At 46.4% G+C, this 27,235-nt stretch overlaps 3 protein-coding genes and 2 non-coding genes across 7 annotated transcripts; 2 read left to right on the top strand and 3 right to left on the bottom strand.

Annotated features, from left to right (window-relative positions):
* The first annotated feature begins 1,642 nt into the window (after positions 1–1,642).
* Positions 1,643–6,617, top strand: LOC120952898 (uncharacterized). Of its 3 annotated transcripts, XR_005751331.2 has the most exons (6): positions 1,643–4,414; positions 4,485–4,529; positions 4,603–5,605; positions 5,683–6,011; positions 6,091–6,332; positions 6,460–6,617. XR_005751331.2 is itself a non-coding variant. In XM_040372467.2 (5 exons), exons 1-5 carry the CDS (start codon positions 1,725–1,727, stop codon positions 6,227–6,229), a joined length of 4,206 nt encoding a protein of 1,401 aa, XP_040228401.2. In that variant the 5' UTR covers positions 1,643–1,724; the 3' UTR covers positions 6,230–6,421. The 3 variants fall into 3 exon arrangements, 2 of the variants coding, with proteins under 2 accessions (XP_040228401.2, XP_040228402.2); XM_040372467.2 differs by lacking the exon at positions 6,460–6,617 and having other exon boundaries at positions 6,091–6,421; XM_040372468.2 differs by lacking the exon at positions 6,460–6,617 and having other exon boundaries at positions 4,488–4,529; positions 6,091–6,421.
* A 187-nt stretch (positions 6,618–6,804) lies between these two features.
* On the top strand, positions 6,805–8,739 carry LOC120952903 (fumarylacetoacetase). Its single transcript, XM_040372472.2, has 4 exons — positions 6,805–7,061; positions 7,158–7,241; positions 7,331–8,066; positions 8,232–8,739. The coding sequence occupies exons 1-4, from the start codon at positions 6,981–6,983 to the stop codon at positions 8,579–8,581; spliced, it is 1,251 nt and encodes a 416-aa protein (XP_040228406.1). The 5' UTR covers positions 6,805–6,980; the 3' UTR covers positions 8,582–8,739.
* Positions 8,740–10,131: 1,392 nt separating this feature from the next.
* Positions 10,132–26,558, bottom strand: LOC120952902 (glutamate decarboxylase). Its single transcript, XM_040372471.2, has 7 exons — positions 26,118–26,558; positions 25,965–26,052; positions 20,277–20,516; positions 16,426–16,994; positions 16,162–16,229; positions 13,439–13,517; positions 10,132–12,403 (listed from the first exon to the last, which is right to left on the bottom strand). The coding sequence occupies exons 2-7, from the start codon at positions 26,026–26,028 to the stop codon at positions 11,885–11,887; spliced, it is 1,539 nt and encodes a 512-aa protein (XP_040228405.1). The 5' UTR covers positions 26,029–26,052; positions 26,118–26,558; the 3' UTR covers positions 10,132–11,884.
* On the bottom strand, positions 20,757–20,829 carry Trnaa-agc (transfer RNA alanine (anticodon AGC)). The gene has a single exon. It is a non-coding gene; the product is annotated as a tRNA-Ala (tRNA).
* Positions 22,993–23,065, bottom strand: Trnaa-agc (transfer RNA alanine (anticodon AGC)). Its single transcript has one exon. It is a non-coding gene; the product is annotated as a tRNA-Ala (tRNA).
* Positions 26,559–27,235: the final 677 nt, after the last annotated feature.

Genomic DNA, 27,235 nt, shown 5'->3' on the forward strand with positions numbered 1-27,235 from the left:
CGAACCGGCACCCAAGCGATTCAAAACAGTGAAAAGTAGCGAAAAGAGTCGCTTGTGAAGAAGCTTCTACTTCCCGTTGTTGTTGTTTGAATAGTTTATAGAGGCTTTGGCTCCAACGGAGTTTCGAAATTTCGATGCACATAAACACATAAATTCTCACTGCACGGGTTGAACTGCGAATACTCAGTTCTGAGCGAATATACTCGAGCGCTCGCGTGCAAGCAAGCGCGGTATAGAGGATAGAGGGAGAAAAACGATTATTTAGCTCCAAGCTTTTTATTTTTGTCCCATTGGGCAAGTGCTGCACCAAGGTGTCTTTATTAAGGAGGTGAATTGTTAGCGCGTTTTCCGGGCGCCATCATTGAGTATTGTTATGTCAAATCGCATACAATTTTCTATACCCCCCTACAGCCCTCTCCGATTTTAACCGTAGCAATAGACGATGCGCAATCTCAGATTGCGCATATATCTATCTGTCAAACGGGTCGGTTTGATATATTTATCTGTCAAAAAATATATATATATCTCGGACATATAATCTTGAAAATTTATGCGCAATCTTGGCGCAATCTGAAAATGTATGGAAATGACGTTTATAGCTCAGGGTTGGCTACGCGAAATGACTTATGTTTTGATAAAACGAATATATGCGCAATCTGAGATTGCGCATCGTGTATTAATACGGTAATACCGGAGCCCCCAGTATTGTTATGTCAAGTCGTGAAATGTCAATTTGCTCTGACCGTAGCAATAGACGATGCGCAATCTCAGATTGCGCATATATTTATCTGTCAAACGGGTCGGTTTGATATATTTATCTGTCAAAAAATATTTATATATCTCGGACATATAATCTTGAAAATTTATGCGCAATCTTGGCGCAATCTGAAAATGTATGGAAATGACGTTTATAGCTCAGGGTTGGCTACGCGAAATGACTTATGTTTTGATAAAACGAATATATGCGCAATCTGAGATTGCGCATCGTGTATTAATACGGTAATACCGGAGCCCCCAGTATTGTTATGTCAAGTCGTGAAATGTCAATTTGCTCTGACCGTAGCAATAGACGATGCGCAATCTCAGATTGCGCATATATTTATCTGTCAAACGGGTCGGTTTGATATATTTATCTGTCAAAAAATATTTATATATCTCGGACATATAATCTTGAAAATTTATGCGCAATCTTGGCGCAATCTGAAAATGTATGGAAATGACGTTTATAGCTCAGGCTTGGCTACGCGAAATGACTTATGTTTTGATAAAACGAATATATGCGCAATCTGAGATTGCGCATCGTGTATTAATACGGTAATACCGGAGCCCCCAGTATTGTTATGTCAAGTCGTGAAATGTCAATTTGCTCTGACCGTAGCAATAGACGATGCGCAATCTCAGATTGCGCATATATTTATCTGTCAAACGGGTCGGTTTGATATATTTATCTGTCAAAAAATATTTATATATCTCGGACATATAATCTTGAAAATTTATGCGCAATCTTGGCGCAATCTGAAAATGTATGGAAATGACGTTTATAGCTCAGGCTTGGCTACGCGAAATGACTTATGTTTTGATAAAACGAATATATGCGCAATCTGAGATTGCGCATCGTGTATTAATACGGTGAAGCACTTCACCTCCTATTATCCATACACCTTGTGCTGCACCGACAGTCGTTCAAAGCAAAGCAACTACGTCGCATCGAATCTCACCCGAAAATGACCTTCCAATCAAAATTTGTGCAAGATTTATGCACAACCGATACGGAAGCGCACGAGCAGCTGATACAGCTCGCACAGAGCGAGCAAATCTTCCTGCAGAATGTGCACAATCTGCACAAACCATCGCTCGAAGCCCTGGTGTACGCGCTGCTGATGAAGCAGCGGGGAAAACTACCCGCCTCGCTGCTGCATGGCGTTAACCTGCAAACTATCCTGTCGCTCGTGGACGGCAACCACGACCGCCTGCAAGGGGATAGCGATTCACTCCGCTGGACTTTGAGCGCCCTAGCGCTGACGGCACTGCTCGAGTCCGATCTGCAGATCGTGATCCGGGAGCTGACAACGTTTGTGGATCGGTTCGAGCGGGAGCTGCACGCAACGCCGGTCTACTATGATGTGTTGCAAACGTTTCTCATCCTAGCACAAGAGCTTCCCGAGCTGGTTGCCATCTGCAACCGAGCTAACGGTGCGGACATGGTGCGCCGGTTGCAGTCGGACTCGAGGGTGATGCGCACGAAAGCGTTGGCATGTCTGCAAACGATGATGGAACTGAATCCCGATCTGGTCGAACAGTGGCTGTCCGAGACGCGCAGTCCGGCGCACCCGATTGAACGGAAAGTGTTTCTGCTGCGTGAGCTGCTAGAAGCGTTGTTGCGGTGTACGGGCGACAGGAAAGCGGACATACTGAGCGCATTGCAGCTAGATCACCTGTGGTTGGTCGTGTTCGAGGCGTTGGTCAGCAGGGACGCCGTGTGCCGAATGGAAGCCGTAGCCATTCTCCGACACGCCATCGGTTACGCGATGCACTGCGAAATGAGTTTTACCGGACAGTACTTTGCCTGGTGGCCAGAGTGGGAGAAATGCTGCGATGCGTGGCAATCGATTGTTGCCGTACTGGAGAGGCTGGACGAATTCAAACTAGCAGTGCCGATGGAACAGATCGAAAAGCTGTTGGTCCTGCTGCCCTGGGAGTGGAAAACTGTTCTGTTCCGTTTGCTCCTGGACCACACCAACGGCCAGGTGGTAATGCATGTTCACGACTATTTTTTGAAGTATCGCAAGTTCAACGCCACGGAGGCGGAGATGGAAAAGCGACTGTTGGACGGCTTAAACCGAGCGCTACGGGCGGACGGTGGTAGTGTGCCGAAAGTTGTGATTGACAAGCTGAGCAAGTACTACGGCACACAGGAAGCTTACGATTATCTATTGCAAACAATACCGGAACTCTCATGGAACCCGGTCGCGTTCCATTGCATCGTCAGCGTAGTGCACCAAAGGACGTTCAAGCTGGCAGCGGAATGCAAACGCAGGCAGGAAACGGCTGCAACGATACGATCGCTTACGAGCTGCGCTAAAGTATGCCATGATATTAAAAACTTGCCCCTGCGCTTCGCGGCCTTTGTGCTGCTGGTGCATTGTGTCAATCAGCTTGCCGAACCGACGACCGATGCGGCCGTTCTGCTGGCCGTAGTCGCGGAAATGCAGAAGCTTACCCCAATGTTCGCCATCACCCAGGAACACTTTCGCAGTCCGGATGGCAGCTTGTTCCTGGACCGCCTAACGAATGATGCCCTGGAGCCGCACTGGGGAAGGGTCAGCCCTGCGGACACTTTTCTCATCGAGCAGGTGCTGGTACAAAGAGCTAAAAACAGCCTATACGCTTGCCTTGAGTTGAGTAGCCATATGCTGGAATCGAATATTTCCGTTTGTTGCAAGCTGTTGGGACATATGCCCGAATTAGTTAACAGCGTATTTGATAGCATTTGCAAAAACTTTCAATCTGCGGTGGACAGCATCAGACAGGCGCAGGAAGCAGGCGAACGTATACCGCAGCAAGCATTCGCTGTGCGTGAGCAGCTGATCGCTCTGCAGGAAGCAGTTGACAAGAGGAAATTTGATTATCGGCCAAATTTGAGCGGTATGATGAGGCTGATGAAGGAATTGCAAGCATTCGTAGATGAACGGTTGCAAAGCTTCGACTACGCAGACCATGCAAGGGCGATAGAAACGATACAGCTAACACATCTGATCGCATGGCACGAGGACTGTTGTGAAGTGGCTTCTCTTTTCTTCCAGTCCGTATCCGTTCAAGAGCTCAAAAACAGTCTCGATCGTCGCGGTGTGGGGGAAGCGCCAACGACCGATCAAGTGTATGCAATGGTTGTGGAAATTCACCTCAACTATCGCCAGCATGAGCAGAATTTCATTGAGATATACGAAACGGAAGAGCATTGGTCGGGACTGCACATCTTGTTTGAGATCGATAACGTCGACGTGTTAACGCTGGCGGTTGAGCTGCTTTACGCGGACTGCATGAAAATGGGAGAAGAATGTTACGAAAACTCCAACCGAGTGAATATGATCGATCGCTGCTATGAGAAAATTTTAACCCACCACCAATCGGAGGACCACTTCCTGACACTGATGTCAAAATTTGTGAAAATGCTGCTCGATCCATTCTGTGCGGAGAACATCGAATATGACGATGTGTATATTCCTGACTTTGTTCTAAACTACGTGTCCATGTTTTTCGAGCAGGGCACCAGCACCACCAACGAACTGCCGCTTATTGTGCTGGAATGCCTGGACGGCTTTCCGGACGATTTTTTCCACTATTGTGATTGGATAATTATCAAAATTTTAGCACAGGGCATGATCTTTGGTAAGGGACCAATGCGTGATGCTAGGTATGAACTGCTAATTTCCCTACTACGGCTTGAAAGTGTTACTCAATTCGTATTCTTGTTTCATTTTCAGCAGCCAAGTAGTGGATGTGATAAAACGGTTTGGTTTGGACGTACCGTAAGTTGCATCAATAAAAACATTATTTTATTTTAATTACACATTGACAAGCAACATTGCCCTTGTTTTGTAGGTTGAAAAAACGCTACCAAGCGGATGGGCGTATGGTTCGCGTGATGTGCAGTTTGTTTCTCCATCGATTCATCCATTTCGAAGACGGTGCTTTTAACAGACTGGTGCCCAAGGTGGAAGAATATCTAATGCAATGTTTCTCGGAATCTAAAATGGTTTTGCATCACGTACATCGCTTCGAAATCTCCCCTCAGCAGAAGCTTTGGGCGGTGCAAGCGCTGTGCATAGCGGTGTCCATCGCGGGCTGCAGCAAACCGGACGTCCTGCTGAAGGCACTGCTGTACGAAGCGAACCCGACCTGCATACAGCGTCTGCTCGAGCTGATCGTGGTGGACAGCGAGATTAGCACGCTGGCCATCGCCAACTCGCTCAAGGACGGGAAGGTGACGCCGGCCGGCATAGAGTCGATCTGCGGCATCCTCTGGCTGCGCTGCTGTCGCGATAAGACGCTCAATAATCAGTCTATCTATTTGTTAATGCCCTGGACGATGGCCGAAAGCTTCACCATTGGCTTGTGGGCACAGATCACTATAAGCAAGCTGCTGGCACGGTTTGCACGTGCGGATAAGCCGCAGTTCAAGCAAATGTACACCATGTTCAAACAATCCCATCAGCAGACTAACATTAAGCCGCACGTTACACGGATACTGCGGGACGTTCGATTCCAACTTGACAGCAACTGTTTGCTAACGTTCGAGAACGTGTTTCACAACATACCGAAGGCGGCCGGTGTACCGGCCGAGGACGTCGCAGGGACGGCGCTGCTGAAGGCATGCGTTCAGCTGCTTGATGGACTCGGCGAAAAATTCCTCGGCAAAGCAATGCGGGTGCAGAAACTGCCGCGGGAAGTGGTGGAAACCAACCGTGTGCCTTACCAACCGACAGACTGGACGGGCTACTTCGTCCCGCCAGAGCATGCGATCGTGCCGCTGAAGCGGTTGGATCCGCGTCAAGATCTGATGCTTGAGCTGCCGTATCGGTTGTACAATTCGCAGCAAAAGAGGGTCGGTTAAACAAAACGCTGCTGAGCTGAAGTTGATTGCGCAGTGTTAATGTATATTTACATTCTTTTTTTTTGCAGGAAGCTTCCAAAGGATTGTACGTGGTAGCCAGTAACGTTACCGATGTGCCCGATCTGGCGGACCTTGCCAGAATGGGCAAATGCTTTGGAATCAAGCAGCTGTTGATCAACTCGCTGCAAGATCTTGACAGCAAGCAGTTCAAGATGCGTAGCGCGTCCGCCGAACAGTGGCAAACGGTGCGTGAACTGAAGGCCCACAATGTGTACTCATATCTGTGGGACTTGCAGGACAAAGGTTACACGGTAGTGAACGTCAAACACACGGAAACCCCCCAGAGCACACCGCTCCATCAGCTACAGTTGCCCAAAAAGTGTGTGCTTGTACTAAAGTACGTAACATGTGCTGTTGGTGGTGTTTGTTATTTTTCTACTTGAGAGTTATGTTTTTTTTTCTCGCTCCCCTTGCAGCCTGCTGGAGAGATTTCCACACGCGGTCCTGAATGTGTACATACCGCCGATTGGGGCTAAACGGTTGCTAACCGTTCCCGAAACGGCAGCCTTGTTGATGTGGGAGTACGCGAAACAACACCACGCTGCCGCTATGTAGGGTTGATCCATAGCATCGGGGTAGTATCCGGGCGCAGTTGGAAGTTGGAAAGGGAAAAAAACCAGGAGCTTTCAATTAGTGGCGCTTTGAATGCTGCGAAACAGTAAGCTTCTCCTGAGGATACTTACACCTTGAAAGAAATTTGTGTTGCATTATTCTTTTTAAAATCATTATCTTTTTCTGTTTTTTAAATTTGTATCATCTTACTTTACTATTAATCATTTATAAAGTATTTTCAATTGAAATCGAGATATCGTTCCCCCTGTCCCTGTCCGGACAAGCCTCCGAAACGACAAGAGAGCGAGAATGCAAATGAGGCATCCGCAGCAGCCGCCGTTATCTCCGGTTGCGCTGCGTTCCAGTCTAAAACATTGTTGTTCCCATGCGACAAACAAACAGCATGAGTATTAGAAAAAAACACACACACACACACATTCCACGATGCGGTGGAGTGATCTCACAAACACCACCATAACCGGTCGCACGGTCGGCGCCGTAAACATGGGCTCGATCGTGCTCCCCTCCACCCGCACGCGCGGCAGGCTTTCTGTTCTGGTTTGGGGCGTAGAACCACACCGGAACGGAATTAGTTATCGACCGTGAGCGCTATCGCGAGGTAGCATACGAAACGTTGGCTCTTCCCCGCTTGCCGTCGTTAGCGACACTCGTCACAGTGCTTTGTGTCTGCATTCCGTGCCCGTCGTCTTTGCTACCGGAGCTATCCACGAACCCGTCGACGCCCGGCCGAACCATGTCGTTTGTTACTGTGCCGCAGGGAAGCGATTTCCCGCTGGAGAACCTTCCGTACGGTGTGTTCAGCACCGCCGGCAACGTAAGTTGGTTGGTTGTGGGGGGGGGGGGGGGGGGATATCGCTAAGCATAACGCAACCCGGGCTCTCATGGCAACGCGGTCCGCTCTCTTTCACAGCCTACTGCCCGTATTGGCGTGGCAATCGGTGAGCAGATCCTTGACCTGTCCGCGGTGCTCAGCTTCTACCCGGAGCGAGTGCAGGTAAGCTTATTTGTTACGATTTACCTTATTTTTATAATACAAACTAAAGTGTTCTTTCTTCACCGTTCCATTACCGCCCACCCCCTAAGGGTGCGCTAAAGTCGACCGTCCTGAACGATCTCATGTCGCTCGGCTGGGAAGCGTGGGATGAGGTGAGACGCACTACGAAGGAGCTGCTGCTGGAGGGTTCAGCGCTGCACAAGGACGCCGCCCTGCAGCAGCGAGCGCTGGTGGCACAGTCCGACGCCCAGATGCACCTGCCGGCCACGATCGGCGACTATACGGACTTTTACTCGTCGATCCATCACGCCACGAACGTGGGCGTCATGTTCCGCGGCAAGGAGAACGCACTGATGCCGAACTGGAAGCATCTGCCGGTCGGGTACCATGGGCGGGCGAGCTCGGTCGTCGTGTCGGGCACCCCGATCCGCCGCCCGTACGGCCAAACGCTCCCGGTCGAGGGTGCCGAACCGGCGTTCGGCCCTTGCCGGCTGTTTGACTTCGAGCTGGAGATGGCATTCTTCGTCGGTGGACCGCCGACCGCGCTCGGCGAGCGGGTGTCGGTGCGGGACGCGGCCCGGCGCGTGTTCGGCTTCGTGCTGATGAACGACTGGAGCGCACGGGACATCCAGAAGTGGGAGTACGTACCGCTCGGCCCGTTTACGGCGAAAAATCTCGGCACCACGATCTCGCCGTGGGTCGTACCGGTGGCGGCGCTGGAACCGTTCCGGGTGGATAACTTCCCGCAGGATCCGGCACCGTTCCCGTACCTGCAGCACGAGCAGCAGTTCAACTTCGACATCAAGCTGGAGGTTGACATCAAACGTAAGTCGTAGATAATGATTTCTTCCCCTTGGAACCGGTCTTGGCATCGAAATCGAAACCTGTTTTTGTTTTCTTCGATCGGCATTTGAATATTTCACGTTTCTTAATGCGTTTCTCGTGTGTGTGCGCGTGTTCTTGATTCTTCCTTTCCACCCAAACCCGCAGCGAAGACAACCGGCGTAGCAACGACGGTCTGCCGGTCCAACTACCGCAACCTGTACTGGACGGCGCTGCAGCAGATCGCACATCACACCGTCACCGGGTGTAATTTGAAGCCGGGCGACCTGATGGCGTCGGGCACGATCAGCGGCGACGCGTCCGACTCGTTCGGCTCGATGCTGGAGCTAAGCTGGAAGGGCACGAAGCAGGTTTCGCTGGCCGGTGGGGAGACGCGCAAATTTCTCCAGGACCACGACGAGGTGCTGATCCGCGGCTACTGTACCGGGGCCGACGGGTTGCGCATCGGGTTCGGATCTTGCGCCGGTGTCGTACTTCCGGCCACGCCGTTCGAGTAACACACACACTCATCCACCCAACCACCCAGTTTCTTCAGTTTTCGGAGGCGCATTACACGCGGAGGAGTAATAGCTGGCAGTGACCAGTTGCAGTCGTGTTGGTTTTTTACAGCTACAATTTCCAATAGATATTATACGCCTTTATTAATGCATTCTTATCCAGGTGTTTTGTTTGTGTGTGTGTGTTTGTTTTTTTTTCATGCTCTTGTTGATGTTGCTATTGTTATACCGTCTCTTGTTGGGGGCAAGTTTTATGTTCGTTTTTTGTTTGTTTTCTTTTCGTTTTGTTCAATTCTTTATTTTAGTTCCAACAACACATAACATCTATGGGGATAAAGGAGAGATTCGTTTAATGTGTTTTTTTTTTGCATGTTTTGCATATTCTGCTTGTGTGTATGTATTTATGTAGTTTCGTTTGTTACTTTCAACGCCACACGGGTTGTCCTGTTCTGCTGTGCGTTTGCTTTGTCGGGATTATAATTGATTTTCGCTGTTTAGTTGTATGGTTTTTTGTTATCGATTTGTTTTTCTTCTTCTTTTCTTGTTACCTTAACACATTGCACAATCGCATCGCCTATTGCATTGGAATTTTTGGCTCGACAAGCAAAAAGTGGGGCGGGACAGTGGGAAGGGATAAATGGAAGAAGATAACGTTAGGCAAACGTACGTAGTGGTGCTGCTTTTTTCTTCTTCTTCTTCTTCTTCTTTTTTGCGCAGAATATTAGATGCATCTCACTCGGATGCAGATGCAGTGGTGAAGCAACTGAAGCCAAACCTATATTGTACATGTACGTGTGTAATTGTTTTTAACTGCTGTTTCGACTACGGCGGTTTTAAACATGCTCTCTCCCCCATGTGTTAATGCATCGTGTATACATATATATAGTTTTTTTTGTCTGTGTTTTTGGGGGGAGCGCATTTTGGCTAATTTTGCGTTCACATTACAATTACATAAACGATTCACATCACTTTCGAGATGAAATATACAGAAGGTGACGATGGAATGGGTAGGGAGATCTCTTTTACCATCTCTATTACTCTCTCTCTCTCTTTATCTCTCTCTCGTTATCTCTTCTTCCTTCTCTCTTCTTCCTTCTCTCTTAAGTTTAGAGGTTCATCCCACACCGATCATATCCCATCGTCGGCAAACGAGCGTGTATCTGAGAGTGAGCGCGAATCGTTCTATTAATTAACATTTCATTTGAAGGAAGACTTTGTGATTTTGTCGTTTCGTTTGTGTGTGTGTGTGTTTGTTACATTCGTCCTACACTCACTTCACTTAAAAGTAAAATTCGCTACTAAAACAGCGGATACCCCTTCAACCCTGCGTTCCGGTGCGCCGGTTGCTATGTCGACTTTGTCGACCGGTGTCGTCGCGGGATCTCTACTCATTACAGCATAACTAACTTACAACTCACCACACATTCTCCTGCTATTCTCGTTAGCTCTACACGCTGTGATTTGTGGTTTGTGGCATCAAAACTACGAACGTAACAACAGACTGCTGTAACGGAATTACTAAAACACGGAACAGTAACAGAAGACGGCTAATACGAGCAACTTAAACGAATGCGTTTCAGTCCCTTACCGCGAAACTTCCGGTCACCATACAATTTATAACACTTTTTTGCTACACATTCACACACACGCGCGCCTCGTGTGGACTAACTCTTTGATCGCCCATCGCATTTGCAAGATTAGTCTACATCTTTCTTATCACAATGGGCGATGAAGGAGCTGGACGACGATCGCGCTACTACAGGATACACACACACAGCACAGCACAGCTCTCAACAGTATATATATATTCGCGTAGCGATAACATTCTCAGTCACAGGGTTTGTTTTCTTTTCCGTTTTTTCTCTTTCATTCGCTTGTCGTTTTTATCTTGCCACATACCTAACCAATGGTTTTTATCTCCCTCCTTTGCTTTCCTGCCCACACGGTAGGAGACATGAAGCGTTCAACATACCTAAAAGCCTAATATTTACATATATCTTTATACCCGGTCGTACAACAATCGCTTCTTTTTTTTGCTGCAACACAATGTCCGGTGTAAAAGGTTCACCTTAAGGGGCAACCCCAAAAAAAAGGGCATGATAAGTGAGATATGCTTACTCAATTGTAAATAACGTAATTTGTCACTAACTTTGCTTGACTTTGGACTATTGTAGTGTGGTTTCGTAAATGCCTTCGGTTTCGTTTTTACGGTTATAGACGGTCGAAAATGCAACGTGGTAGTGGTGATAGCTTTATGGTTCTGTTCGTTCTTTTGCATCTACATCGCGCACATTCAACTATCTCGAGTACGTCGAGCAACACCGCGAGACAAATTTGCGTGAGACATTGTGGTAGTAGTCAACAAGTAACTTTGGGTGTTTGGGGTTTGATGAGGCAATATGAGAAAAACCAAATTAATGAAACGCCATCGATGCAACCGATTTGGTGGAACTGCGTCCGCGCAAAGACTGGCTGCATTTCCCCACGCGTTCCAAAACGCCAAAACACGTGGCTGAGTTCTGTGATGTTGTGATTGAAGGTTGTCGTAAATTCCGTGTATAAGTATACATATATATAGAGTGGGGAGGGTTGTGTACATATGTATATATATCTCTCTAGCGTTTTTATCGTCATGTTTTTGCTTTGCTTTTTTTGTAGTTTTTTTGTGTATATATATTTCTTTTTTTTTATCTCCCCACCTCTCTTGGGCTTCCCACAGGCAGGGGGAGGAGTTTCAACAGTCAAGATTCCGGTAAATAGTTTGAGTGGCTTTTTCAAATGGGAAATCTTAATAAAATTTCACTAAAAACAAACCCATACTAGAGGTAAGTAGGTAACGGAACCGACTAACCGCTTCTTTTTTTTTTTTTTGGAAGATTTAAATGCATCCGTTTAACAAGGGTTCTGAACAAAGTGATATGTCTTTGACATAATATGCAGCTAACAGAAATAAATCTCTTCCCTACGTGGAGGGGGGGGGGGTTCATCTAAACTAGCATTACATCTTAAATAACGGTATTTGCGATTTAAAAACCACACTCACAGATTTCGTTATGATAAATAAAGCCAGTGTTTTGTGTGTGCTTATGTTGTTGGCTCGCCAGTTTGTCCTTTGCGCGTGGCGTCTGGAGATGTGGCCACACAACACTACAACTTGGTTGAAGATATTGATATGTCTTCACAACTGATACTCATTGGTTGGATTCGATTTTGTTTTAAAATGTGTGTGTTTGTGCACTTTTAAATGCGTTTTTGACACGTACTTACACACATACAACACCCACCGCCTACCTCGCCGGCAGCTTACAGATCCTGCCCGAGACGGTCGATCTCGTTCAGCATGAAATCAACGTCCGCCTCCGTGACGGCAATCGAGGAAATGATTGAGCGGAAAAAGTTCGGACGACGGTCGTCCGGCTGGTAGCCGACCATCAGCGTGCCGGACATCATCATGCGCGACTTAATGATCGGGCAGATTTTGGCCAGCTCCTGCTCCTTCTTCGCGTCGTGCGGTACGCCCCGCAGGCGCTTCGGGATGTACCAGAAGGAAACGTTCACGCACTCCGGCTCCATGATTAGGTAGAACTTGTCCGACTGCTGCTTGATGCGCTTCACCTCGTACTCGGCCAGCTCCATCAGGTGGTCCATGTGCTTGCCGAACCCTTCCGTACCCTTGGAGCGCCACTGCAGCCACAGCTTGAAGATGTCGTTGTGCCGGCCGCACTGGATCACCTTGTCGCCGGTGTCGTAGCTGATGTCGTACAGCTTGTCCGTCATGAACAGGTACTCGGCGGACATCTGGTTGCAGCTAATCAGGAGACCCTTGGGGACGGTATGGGAGGAAATAGTATGTTAGAAGTTTGAATGCTTGGAGCTGGAATGCTTGTTAGGGATACATATAAGGGCATATGCTCCAATTATCAGAGTTAACTTGAAATGTTTTAATTTGACAATTTATACCGGATTCTAGGTTGGTAGTTGAAAGACAACTTCTAGTAGGTCAGCAGCCTAAATTCATCAGAAATCCTAGAAATGTTTTGTCAACTTTTGGGTTTTTTTAAATGAGTTTTCGAATTACCTATTGAGCTATGAAAGATCATCACCACTACGATGGCTTTCGTGGAATATACTTTCAAACGAACGGGTTTCCTTCAGTTTCGGCAACTCCAATGAGACAGTGTGCTTATATTTTGAAATTGATTTTCTTCATCTCACCAGACCATGTTTCGGGCAATTCAACACTGTCTGTGTTTTAAAAACTTGCACCATTTAAGACAACCCGTGGGCTGGAAACGGCCACAGCTGTGGTTCCCACAATGTTCGTACAGATACGGGCCTCTCCCAAACACTCCCATCCAACGGTGGCAATCAATCGTAGAAGCAAATAACGCACCAGAACATGGTTCATCAATTTACTGCCACTTTCAATCCCCAATTCGGATGTGTTTATCGTTGGGAAAGTCGGTATCAGGGAGCAGGGATTTGGAGAGGATTACGCGACTAAAACTTCCATCATCCAGTTCCCTAACATCTCTCTCTCTCTCTCTCCCTGCACCTTCGCATATTGGGTTTGTTGGAAAAGTTGGATAAAAAACACTTTACGCAAGCAAATTGTGCTCCGCACGTGGAACGCCGGACAACGCCAACTTGGATGTTGGGCAAGCCCATTGCTCCCACATTGCGCCATAACGAGCGCGTAACGTATTGCGCGCAAATTAAATGCGCCTGATTTACGACTGCTCGTCATATTCTTTTTTTGGGGTTTCTCTGGGGTAGTTTCCGGGCATAACTAGTTCAATCACGGGGTGTGCATGGTAATAAAAACATGCCGGTGTACGGTGGCGTCAGGCTACTTACATCCTCCTTGAAGTGAATCGTTGAACACTGCAGCAGCGCACCCATCAGCTTGTGCGGGTTCCATGTGATCGAGTCGCATCTGTGGAAGTCAGAAAGAAAAAAAAATGGTACCATTGTAATATTCCGGTGTTTTTGTTAGTCAGTTGCTGTCCTTTTCTTATCACACCACCACCACGATGGGCATGATGATTTGGGAAAGGATCCGGAGAAAAACAAGGGGAGTAAACTGTTTAAAGAAGGGGTTCCATGCGGATGTGCCTTGCGTACGCTTTCCTCGGTGGCGTTTTAGGGCGATGACAAATTTTTCACGAGCAACCACACACACACACAGACACCCGGGGGAGTGTTTAAGAATTAATTTTATGTACACAACGGTCGCGTACGTACGATTTTTCATTTGTTAGCACAAGGGAATTTGCATGAAGTCACTTATCGGTGTTTGAACAGAAGCGCATTGGATTGTTTATTGGAAGCATAAGGCCTTCAAGTGTACCACAAAGTCAGTCTGCGACAGTCACTTCTCGCTGGGAGTAAAAGGTTGAAATGATAACGTAAAATTATATTTAAAATAAGGCTCATTCTTTAAGTGAAGTCCTCAAAAACACGCATGAGTGCTCAAATCAGTGCAGTAATCCTACATTTCAAACATTGGGACATCCTCTCGTGCTGTAGCTGAAGGTTTGTTGCACAGGTGTGTTGTGGCCATATCTCGCAGTGCCCTGGATTAAACAAGTCAGGGATTTGACCGGGACAGGTCGCTTGAGAGCCATTATGTGAAATGCCGGTAGCGCACATAATTCACTCACTGTTTGCAGGGTTTTAAGTGCATAATCCTGGTCCCATGGTATGGTAGCGAACACAGTTGTTGGTTGGAAAATAGAAATTTCTAATGGGAAATATTTCCTACTGGTCTTGTTACATGTTACGAAACCATTGTTTTCTCTATTTCTTTATGCTCTGTACCATGTGAAAAAATAGAGGTAATTCTAGACACTTTAATTAAACATTAATTACTTCCCCGAGCAATTCAGTAAAGCCTTCTAATCTATTCAATTTTTCTGGAATTAAATTTGCGCAAACATTTTACTAACGTTGTTCAACGTCATCTGCCCAATAATGCACACTCACACCTACCAATTGTTACCGTGATTGAGGTTGAAATTTTAAACGAAAAAAAACAACAACAACAACAAAATCACTCAGTCTAGTTGCGGTCTACCGTGCAGTCGTGGGATTATCATAAAATTACAATTTATTCCAACACAGCATCCAACTTTCACCCGGCTTTCGTGGGATAGGGATTTCGCGGTTTGATTCGCGCACTTTCCTCGCGTCAATCTGGAAAAGCTTTTAGCCTAATGACAGTTTGAATGTCCTTGGACGTACGACCTTTCTCTCGGATAGTATGTTAATGATTGGACAGATTTTCGATGCAAAGTGTTGATTAACTTTGGGTGACTTTTTTCGTTAGTGGCCCCTGGCAGACTTTTGATTAATTATGTAGTGCAATGTGGAAATGATGAGGCAAAGGCGTAAGTACACGAGCACACGAGTCACGACTCAGCAGTACATGAGAAGGTTTTTGGCACTAAACTGAGTGCAAAGACACAATGTATAGGAAAAGAAAAGTAGTCTCTAACTCAAAAAGCCCATGTCTGGCAAGCTGTTACAGGCATAAAATCGACCCAACGCGTACCCTACGCTATGCGTTGTAGGAATTTAATTTCGTAACAATTAGTTACAGACTCCGACACCGAGTTCCGTTCCGCCTTAGACCGTACCCCTGGTAAGTCCTCGGATGTGGATGAACGCAAAACCAATAAGCATTGCCCGGGCCCATTCGGAACATAGGAAAGGGTGGCACAATGGATGAAGCTGCCTGCCGGATGTTGCCAGTTGTGACCATCCTGACTTTTCACGGTTTGGGTATTTTAATTTTCCTTTCTTACCGACAGATTCCTCCATGTTTATGTGTATGTGTTTCGATGTTTGAAAGGGAAGTTTGACAAAAGGAAATATTAAAAAAAAAAAGAAACGCGGGTGCCACAAGAATTAACCCTCAAGGTATTTCTAAAGTAGAAGTATTTCTAAAGCCAGCAAACGGCACACACTTGCGACTAGAATGCGCACACTAAATGCACATCCTTACAATAGTCCTAACCTGTTTCTATCAAAGCAAGCATCGCAGCGTGACGCGAGCACATCGTCACTGCCACATGGTGCCCCGGAAGCTAGTGAACAGAAGGGACAGCCGACATTCAGTTTTGACAGTCGAGTGAGTGATTAAAGTCACCGGCATAATAACCTCCAAACAGACACGCACACACGCAGCTGTAGTGAGTGTGTGTGGGTTGCAGCACGTGGATGCCCGGGTAAGGATAAAAATTACGTTTTTCACATTTTTCTACTTCCATTTCCACAGAGAAGGTTGTTCCGGGGAAGGATTTTTCCTCTCTGTTCATTCCCAATGTCAATTGTTTGACTTCAGCGATGCGTTCAGATTGGGGCTGTGTGCGAGAGGGAAACCAAGGCCATCTCCGTTGGAAGATTAAAGCGTCGGCGGCCTGTGTGTGCGTGTGTGTTGTTTCGCTAATTGCAGCCTCTTAACATGCTGGTCGGTTTTTGGATGGCCATCGATTTTATTCAAGCCACAGCATTGGAAGAGATAGAAGAAGTGCGTGTCCAAAGGCATGCCGGAAGCGGCCAACCGTTTTGCTACGTACCTTTCGATGCCGGTAAAGCGTGGATGGCGGTACTTTTTCGACAGCAGCAAACCACCACCCCAAGCGGCCTGAAAGGAAAGCAGAGTTGAAGAAGATGGAAATGCTTTAAAATTCATGCTAAGTGTCTTAAAGTTATTGTTAAACACGTAGAATCAGAAAAATAATAATGAAAGGAAAATTGGTATGAAACGAAAGCAAAATGGCAAAGTATGTTCCAACGAATAAGAAAAAGACACAGTTAAAAAAGCACTAAAGAACACTTACATCAACGTGGAACCAGCAGTTGTACTTTTCGCAAATGTCGGCCACCGCGTTGATTGGATCGAACGCACCGAGCACGGTAGTGCCGGCAGTCGCATTCACGAAGAATGGAATCTGGCCCCGTGCCTTGCGCTCCAGAATCAGCCGCTCCAGTTCGGCCGGAATCAGCCGGCCGTGCTCGTCCGACGGTACCATCACGCAGTTGTCCGTGCCGAGCCCACACACGGCCGCACACGACTTGACCGAGTAGTGGCACTGGTCCGACGTGAACATGACCAACTCACCCGGCAGGGCACGTGCCCCATGCTCCTTGTAGTTCGGGAACATCTTGTGCCGGGCGGCCAGGAACGCGTACAGGTTCGAGATGGAGCCACCGGGCGCCAGGATCGAATCACCACCGTCCCAGCCAATGATCTTGCGCATCTTCGACAGCACGACGTTCTCCATCAGGATGAACACTGGGGCAATTTCGTACGTGAACATGTTGGTGTTGGCAGTTGCCGTCAGCCACTCGCCCGCCATCGACACCACGTCCAGACCGCACGACAGCTGATTGAAGAAATGGGGATGTCCTGTCAAAGAAGAAGAAGAAAAAGAAGAGAAAATATAGTACAACGGCAACCGGATTTTAATAGACATATATCGGTACGAAGGGGACAGACAACCTCCTCAATCCATCAAGAGATTTGCTGCTGCCGAGAGGCTTTAGGCAGGATTTGAGAGCTACGGGGCCATTAATTATGGGAGTAGAGTCCGCTGTTACGCGGGATGATGGAACCACTGTGCGACTAGGGCAGCCAGCAAAACAATCACCATCTCCTGCTAAATGTGGCGTAATAATCCAACCTGCCAGGCTCTGCTCCAGGAGGAGTAAGCGGCGTTCGAACGGAAGAAGTCGGCCTACATCATCTGTATCATAGCAACCTCTAGAAGCGTAGGCTCTCGGAGGCTTATGTAAATCTGCTACTCAACCACTATCGGATCGAAAACAGATGCTGGAAAATGGAATCAGTTCCACAAAAAAACCTCTACAAGGGGTAACCAAAGTGTCTGTTTATTTGTTTGGGAAAAGGATTAAATCTCACTCGGACTTCGTTGGCCCATGCGTTGCAAAAAGGCTAATCTATTGCTGTTGCATTTGCTGTTTTACAAACAAATCGGGGAGCGCAATCGGGAGGGTGGTGCTCCTAAAAGAATGTCAACAATCAACGGAAACCTCCCTTGTACGGTGGAGTGAACCGACAAAAGCCCTCTTTCCTGAAGGGGGAGATACAGAGTGGATTACGGCCAGAGTGAATGTTAGGCAACCCTTCGACCATAATCTCGACCGCGACTACCGCACACGTTCGAATTCAATTACAGCGAGCTGTGTCTGTGTGTCTCTGCGCAAAGTTTGCGCGTACCTTGAATTCACCCCTGTTGCTGCTGATTACTATTTCATCGAGCCGCAACGAATCGATCTCCCTCGTCTTGGGATTTGGGAATGTTTTCGACGACCATTCCGACACTTCCGGGAGCACATCCGGTGCATGCCGGGTGTAACTTTGATGGGCAGATTCGATGTCCTGTAGCGTTGGAGTGTGATTCAATTGTGAAGAGATTTAGCAGCAGCAGGACATTGGCAGAGAAGTACAATCGATTGAGCTATTTGGTGGTTTGGAATGTGTAAGGGTTTGAGAGTGTATTGATGTATAAATTGATTGCAAATCAAGAACAATTCGTAGTACTAAAGCTACTTTAATATTGTTTAAAATTCATTAAAACTAATCTATACGTCTCTCATGACTTTAAACTCCAAAAAGAGCTCCTCCCTTCCCTCAACAAAAACGCACACGCGCGTCATTAATTAAATGCGGTTGGAGTGCTTTTGAGGTGATAACAAAAAGCCGCAATCAATCACGTACCAACACAATAAACACGCCAATTGATCTCCATACCACACTTAGTCGCCGAAAAACGCCACGCAGCGTTCTCGACGGCCGACGGCGAGTGGCAAAAACACATTCTCCCACCGACTCCCGCTGGGAGAGTTTAGCCTCAAAGGATAATGGAATTAGGTGGTAATAAAATACATTCAATCTGCCAACCCAAGGACCTTCCCTTGTTGTTGGCTCAAGGCGCCTTCACGACCCGAGTAATGTTAAAAAATAATAGCAATAGGAGCAGAAGCAGCATCCCGAAGAATTTAATCCTCATTCATCGTACATTAACATATTTCACTCTTGCTGAAGGATGATGACTGCTGCCTTCTGCTGCTGCTGTGGCTGACATCGGCCCGTCATACGCATACGCTTGTGCGAACCCTGCCTCGAAAATTCGACTTATAACGCGCTTTTCTTTTCGTCCCGATTTTTCCTCGATGTAAGGGTTCTCCCGTTCGGCAGGCCGACAGTTGGTGGTACAGGAAATGTTGGCTAGCAGGCAGTTTTCCCCCTGATCCGCTATTTATTACTGTTTATTGATCTAATCTTGGCCACGTGTCCACGTGCGATGAAAAGGTGCCTTTTGGCGGGAGGAAAAAGCGACCACGGCAAAGAAGATTACATGTATTGTTTGTGGTCGCTAGCCAAAAAAAAGGGAACACACGAAGAAGAAACTTTATAATCACGTTCCAATTGATAGAAAGGGAGTGTTCAAACTTGTAGGAAAAGGTTTATAAATTCAATTAAAACCCATCTATGCATCTTGACTTTTCGATCCCTCTAGTAAAGCCTCTCGGCGCCTACTTCGAATGTCAACATTTTCATTCCATTACTGCTATCCGTTCACACGCCTCCCAGTGTGATTGTGGTGGCTGTTTCCGTCTGTCATATCTTCATCATAGATAGCGTTCCCTTCCCGTTTCCCCATCAAGAAAAAGGTGAAAAGAAATCATCCAGATTATGACTCTTCGTGGTGAGATTTATGTCCCCCTGCAGCGAGGGGGTATCGAATATCATCCGCAAATATTTTAGCTTCCTAAGTGTCGCTACTCCAACATTGCGAAGCAGGGAAAAGTAGGTCCTTATCGCACCGACCGAAAGGGGGCGGACGCCTATGTCAGGATGTTTCGGGAGGAATGACAGGAAGTGAACACAAGAGAGCAAAAACAAGATGAACACCATACCATACCCCGACCAGATAAGGTAGGTAATATCCGGCGTAATCGGATCCTTATTTTGCGATTTTTTTGGGAGTGTTTGACGATTGGCACAGGCACAGGGAAACTACGACTGCAGAAATCACATCACTCGTACAGATAAGAGGCTTGCTGCATGTCCCTGCACAGAATAGTGCTCTGAAGTGGAGTTAATTGCTCCTAAACGGCCCAACTAATGAGCAAGCGTTTGCCATTGGTTAAGCACCTTTTTGCGTCACCTCCGGAAGGTATACGTTTGATAAATGATTCCACTTCCTGACGTTACAGCTCCTTCACTGAATTCAATCTGCGTCTGGTGAAGGACACGCGTTGCTTAAGCTGTTACGGACATCTTTCGCTGCATGGGATAGTAGTCCACGGGCACTAAGACGCATTAGGTGAAACCTGTAACCATTTCGTTGAGCACGTCCAAATAAATCAAACCCCTCTGGTGAAGCTAAAACGGCCCAATTTGTTGCCCAACTTTTCCCGGGGTTTTTGGTTTGATGCTGATCCGGATATACGTCTGTTTTCACTTATTTTCCCATTTCGCACCATGTGCAACCATGGAAACCCGAAACCCGCATCAGGGCGCCATATTGGATGCCAAAGCAGTATAATCTGTGGGAGTGGGACTGTTGTTGGATTGTTGTGTTTTGCCCCCAAAACGGGTCGGGATTTAATGTGTGACCTTTTTTCTGCTACGTCCGCGTATCCTTCCCACGCCTACACCTACCTGTCTTGACCTGGTACTTGAGCGTCATGGCACAGTCCTTCACCAGCTGTTGCAGTGTGACTGCGTCCTCGGGGATGTCCAGCGTAAGCAGCTTCTTCATGTCCTCCGGATGGTGGAAGTCAAGGATCTTCTCCTTCCGGTCGTTCTGTATGTTGACGTAGTCGACCAGCAGCTCGGCGATTTTGTTCAGGAACTCGCGCGTTTCCGCCGAATCGGACGACTGCACCACCGGGATGATATCTTTAATGTGTATAAAAAGAAAGGGGTTTTGGAAAAAGAAGAAAAATACGATTATATTTCTCTTTGAAGAAGTTTTTAAGTATTTTTATGAACACTTTCCATATAGATGCAAGCAATATTTATCTTTCAATAACTTCATCAAACACAATCCGACATATATGATGTATTAAATGTTTTGCTGCTCGTTTTTAGGAAAGATTCTTACCATCACTGCCCTCAATTAAAAAAGATGGATTTCCTTGGAGATGCCGGGTATCGATCCCGGTACCTCTCACATGCTAAGCGAGCGCTCTACCATCTGAGCTACACCCCCTGGTTGAGAAGAGAGCAATTGTTTTGGTAAAATTGCCTGCCGCAGCATACTTTTTCGATCAACGCGCGCGTGAACTGGTTTAAACTCGTACAAACACACACACTCCGCGATCCCGATTAAATGTGTCCATTATACCCCTTCCACCCTTGGGCGTGGTGGGGTGGTGGACAACCGAGTGCGTGCGTCAGCATACCTTGCACTGTGTTGGCACTGTAATCGCGCGTAATCAGACAGTCCGTTCACGTTGGTGTCGCGACGAGTGAAAGGGCCACCGTATGGTTGGGCCGTGCTCAAAACACCTGAAATTGGGTGTTTGTGTTTATAAATAGATCAGCACTGTACGATTAGTGGGGGGGGATGAAATGTAGCGAGGGTAGTTAAATTGTTTTAAAGAAATACTATCAGCTTTAAAACATGCTTGATTTGCTCTATATATTTATGCTCTAAATACAAAAACAGTAGACCACAAGCATCAGTGTTTCTTCGAATAATCCTATGCCATAAACTTACCCTCGAAAGCCAAAGTAATAAATATAAATATATCCCAGGCTTCGAGCTGGCTTTAAAACTACTAGTCACAGAAATCCTCAATTAGCAATTATTTGTGTAATAAAAAGCTATCTGAGGAAGAAAAAATCCTACTACTGGCATCCGTCTGCGTCCTCCAATAGCACAATATTGCAAAACCTGGCTATCATGAAATGAGCTGACTTGGCCCGAGCAACTCCCCTGCTGTGTGCCGTTGAGAGAGCATCACCACCCTGTGTAACAATTCCGTACACCATTGGAACGAGGGATTTTGATATTAAAGTTCCCATCCACTTCCATCCATTCCTATCCGCTCCTTCCCGCTGTCTATCTTGTTCCCCCTTTATTCTTGCAAACAAACAATTTCACCCTCCCGTGCTCAAACGTGAACATGACGTACACAGCTATTTATTTCCCTATTTTCGTCTATCACTGCTAAAGAACGCGCTGGGAATAAGTACATTCCGAATATCCCCTTGGTCGTCGTTTGACAGCGAAAGAATGTGTGTTTCATTCGAGCAATTAGTGTTGATATCGTTTTAATTAAGGATTTCTCAGCGCTACTGTCTACCCTTGCAGTGTAGTGGAAGGATTTTTCACACACCCTCGCTTAGTTTCTATCGGATGAGGGCAATCCTTCCTGCAACACGCAACACTTACCCATCGTCTTAAAACGCGCCCGCCACACACAGCCACAATATGTCTCTCTGGGGACACATCACCGAGCCAGAGGATTAGATAAAAAATGAACAGTATTGACAGGTAGTGGTGGCCCAAAACAACCGGCTCGACTCGTTCGTCTCGAGCATCGGTCCCCATCGTTGGCAAAAATGGTGAAAAACGATTTTTATAGACTCTTTGGGACTAGAGGAGTGATCAGCTGCAACGGGGCCAGCCTGCCTGCCTGTGCGCGGTAAGCAGACCAATCTATCTATCCATCATTGGGCCTAATCCTGGGTGGCGAATGAATAGGAAATTGATTTTCCCTTCGCATAGGGCAGGTTGTTGTTGTTTCACCATCTCATAGGCATCTGTTCTAGATCCGGCTAGAATGATGATGAGGATGTTATGGCAAGTGCAGCGAACTGAGATAACCTTTTCGCTCTTGTGACCCATGAAGAAGAATAAGCTTAGTTCGCCCGTATTTTGTGGCCATTTCTTCTCCGTTTCTTTGTTCCTGGGATGTTGTGTGTGGATGTTTTTGTTGCGCTTCTTGTGGAGGCAAACGTCGTATCAAAAGGATCCCCCTTCTCTGGGGCGGTTATCATAACTTACAAGATTATGTTCAAATAATGATAAATCTATTTTGCACCTTTTCCTATTGATTTTCTCGCACTCCGCGATTCTGTGATCGAAATTCCATTGATCTTAAAAAGGGCCTCTCCCGGTTGCTGTTGCCATTGTGTTTTAAAGGGCATTCATAGCAAATTTTTATATGCTTTCAGAGGTAACATTGTTATTTTTTATAACACAATACAGGATATTCATTATTATATCTTATTTCATTTTTCTATGACATTGTTGTGGCGGCTTTACTCCTATTACTTCTTTTTTTAATCCTCAATGGAGGGAGATTTGAAATTCCTTTTTTAAAAAGATAGCCTTTTTGGTGTTAGCTATTCTATTTTGGCCAGTTGGAGATGCCGGGTATCGATCCCGGTACCTCTCACATGCTAAGCGAGCGCTCTACCATCTGAGCTACACCCCCTGGTTGAATGTGGTGCAACTTTAAGGGTAAAAGTGATTCGTTTGCACGCGTTTTTTATCGATCACTGGTTGAACGTATGGCAATTATGTGTTTGTCGTGGCACAACTTGGACCCTTCCCTTTTATCTTTCTGCTTTACCCTTTCTCCGTTTCTTCGATTCACGTTTTCGAATGCAGTTACCTGACTTAAGGCTTTACAGCATTCGTTTCTTGGCGATACATTCTTATGTATATCCATCCCATCCTTAGAAGATTTTTTTACTAGCTATAATGAACACATGCTGTGGAAAACTTTCCTAAGAATATGTTCATTCGCTTTTCTCTTTCTATTTGCTCTTATCTAACCCAACATCGCTATCATTTGCAAACCTCATATCAAATCCATTTATGCCTCTTTCTTCGCTTGAAGTATGATTCTTGATACCACTAACAAAAGATCCTTCGCATGAGTGGTCACTCCAGTAAACGTTTCATTTTTCCCTCCGCAAAAAGAAAGCTGTCACAACCGGATGCAATCGAGATTAGGTTGAGAGCAGGGAAGGTAGCATTTCTTAGCACAAACTTTTCGTCCTTTCGTCGTGTTCTACAAGAGCTCTCAAGATATGAGATATGCGAAATGGCAAAACAAAACCCAATCGGTAGCACTAAGCCCGACATGTCCTGCATTTTCCTGACAGGTCTAGCGACAAGCGCATTTGCAGCGAAGTACCCCCGGTCGGCAGGCGGCTACGGCCGTTTGGCTTCTGCTGCCCGGCCTATGTCCGGGCCACCGTTTGGTTTGGTTGCGCACGAGTGATTTCAATTATGTCTGCAACTAACGATCCGTTAAAGTGTAGATAATCGGTTTTATATCGCAAGCCAAATATTTGTGTCCCTTGCTCCCGTGCGCGCCCGCGCCTGTGACACGCGTGCACCCTTACTCTGTTGCTGTTTCACTTTTCACGCGCGCGCGACCCTCAAACACGGGATTTTTCCATTTGGTGGTACCATCATTTTCCTTCCTGAACGGTGTGCAACATGGAAGAGGAATGTAGGCATACAATGCTGCACAAGAGGGAAACTATTTTCCCAATTCCGTTTCGTTCCCTCCTTCGCTTCCTTGCTTGGAATGCTTGTGTCTGTATGTTGGTTTACCTTTTCCCCCCCTATGTAGAGGAACGAACAAAGAGCGCAGAGAATTTAATAAACGACCACATTCTTCAAATTCCTTTACGCAGTTTCCCCCCACGTTGCAGGTTCGTTGATAAATAGCACACACACAAATTAAAACTTGTCCCACGGTTTGGACGGATTTTACGACCTTCGGCGTTCTTTTCAGCGTTAAAGTTGTTTTAACAAACAAAAAAACCTTTTGCAAAAGTTGGTCGACACAAATCAGTCCCCTTCTTTTGCACCGTCACAGATCGGGCGCAAATAATCAAACCTCTTCCCGGAAGAGGGGAGAAAAACCTTCAAACCGATCTGTTTCCTGCCATGCTGCGCTTCAGCTTTTGTGACGTCGGAGGCTTCCCCCTTTTTCCCGTCGGATGGTCTTTTTATCTGTCGGACAGACACTTCGCAACACACACACACTTTGTGCTGTGGCAACCCTCCAGCAGCATGGGTAAACATTTTAATATCGCAAACATATTTCTCATTCTGTTGGCGCAATCTGTTGATGACGGGACGGAAGTAACACTTGTGACGGTAGTGCGTCAGAATTTACGCAGACAGGATGTGATACACGTTGATGCAGGTGTACCTTTTTTAGACTGTACTTTGTTGTGCTATTTCTGATCAAACATGTGTAAAGTATATGTAACATTAAATGTAATGTAACCATAAGTAAAAATGTTATATTTTAAGGATCTTCAAACAAGAGCTATTCAACATCATCAGTCTTCCTGGTCCTCTGACGTAACAGTCCCCAAAATTCGGTGGTGAAATTGGGGTCCATTGCTTATTTCTGTTTACAAATCCTTGAGGTCTTCTGACCCAAACTCATACACATGCGCATCGTGTGTGTGTTCCGAAGTTATGCAACTGTCCGTGACCACTCCAAAAAGACTCTGTTTTCTTTGTTTTTTGCCTCTGTTCCCAAACACGAAAAACATCCGATGACGTCAATGGAATATTAATTTAGGCAGCCTGATCTACTACCAAGTGAAAGAAACGATATCGATGCTACAAGATGGATCTTTGCACTTCCTGTAGGGGCGCCTCCTTTCTGTAGGATATCATGCAATTTTTACGCTATCAGAATGTACCAAAAAGAACCGAAAGCTCATTTCCGATTCCAATTTCAGCCACTATACTGCTTACAGCAACCCAAGGCACAAGGCGCATGAACTGCTCCAAAGATCCTGCGCGCAAGCTCCACAAAGAGCTCCGGATAGCAAAATCCCCATTTTGTATCGCCCGTCTTTGTGTGTGTGCGTCCTAATGAAGGTCATCAACCGAAATGAGCCCGAGCTGGTGGAAATTAATGAAACGATCGTTAGCCAAACGAAGAGCTTAAAACGTATAGCCCCCTCTCCCATCTTGGTGCTTTTTATTTCCCTGCAGCTTGCAGCCATTACCAGCACCAGGGGCAATAAAGTAGACGCTCAATAAGACGCGCCATTTTTCAGCGTAAGTACATCGTTTGATAGGAAGCTCATTTCACAACATTGTGATCCGTTTTATTGTGAGCATGATGTTAGCATTACTGAGGAATCATTTATCGATCGTTTACAAATGCGATTGTATGGCATCGTATTTGCAAAAATTATAGTATTCTTTTGAATTTTGGACCATGAAACTTTTCAAGGATATTAACATGAATGTACTTTCTTGTAATGTAACTTTCTTGCTATCGCTATCATTCACTAAGTGTTACGTAATGTCCTTGCGTTACGTAACACTTCCTGCCAAACACTTACCTTTCGCTGTGAGCTTTGCCGTTTTGTCGGACAGTTTGTACTTTTCCACGTTTATCGACGTCATTTTCCTGTCTGTTGTTTTCTGGGTCTGTTGGGATTAGAAAAGTATATAATAGTTTTTTATTTTTTTAAGGAAATCACTCTTTTCCTTACCTTTTGGTATGTGTTGCTACTTTACTGGAAAGTGTATTGCGTGATGAATTGTGGTCTTGATTCTCTCGAACTTACTGTTGGCGTCTCAACGATTATGTAACAATTCTTCAACGCACAAACACACCGACACACCCACTATCACAACCTTCTGACGACAGGGAAAACAGGGTTCGATACACGGGAAAACTGTACAGGTTTTGCCTGAAGCTCACGTGGACCGTTGGCACCGAATAAGATTCGCACCCAGATTCGCGTGCTCTAAAGTGGTTACACAACCAGACGGGGGCACACACTCCAAAACCGATGGGACGCTGTATCCACAAAGGACGGATCCACAGGAGCTCAGATCTCCGCACCAAACAAAACCGTACTGTCCGACGTTCTCGCAAGCTGTGATGGCTGTGCTGGCACGGATCCACCGTCGAGCAGAGAACGAGAATTTCGCCTGTGCCTGTGCCACCCACACAGAATTCAACCTCGGCTTCGGTTTCATTACGTCATCGTTCTGGGGTATCCTGAGATTCCCTATCCTTCTCCCCCCCCCCCCCCCCCCTTGGAACGCCGTTCCCTGTGGGAAGATGGGGCTCTGTGGCCGCCATCATGGTTGGGGCGGAGCTATACCGCAGCAAAGCTACTGCGCAAGGATACGCAGGATACGCTTTAACGCAGGAGGGGAAAAATGAATATTTTATGTACTTTAACCACCCTCAAACCCACTCACCCTGCTCGCCAGCGGATTGTGGGGGAATTTGTGTGGGATTGTAGAATGGCTTCTACGGGGGGGTGCGATTGTAAAACGCTTGCACAAGCATCGAAATCCATCCGAAATTCCACCCGCCAACGTGTCAACAGGATCGATTGCCCCGTGGTGCCCGTGGTGTCACACACCTTTCTGACAATGTTACACAATGCGCTTTGCGTGGTTACAACGTGGTATAAATAATAAATAGTTTTACCTTGTTTTGTTCTTCTTTATTTAATGCTGTTCCCCAAAGGGTACGAAATTTATGCAAAATGGTACCTTTCCCCCCGTTGGTTGGTACCATAAACTACGAGAAAGTGTCATGTTTTTTTTGTTACAAAAGAGCCGATGGGACAGCTGGTTCGTACGCAAATGT

Source organism: Anopheles coluzzii, chromosome 2 (assembly GCF_943734685.1).
Source record: "Anopheles coluzzii chromosome 2, AcolN3, whole genome shotgun sequence".
In the NCBI taxonomy this organism is placed as follows: Eukaryota; Metazoa; Arthropoda; class Insecta; order Diptera; family Culicidae; genus Anopheles; species Anopheles coluzzii.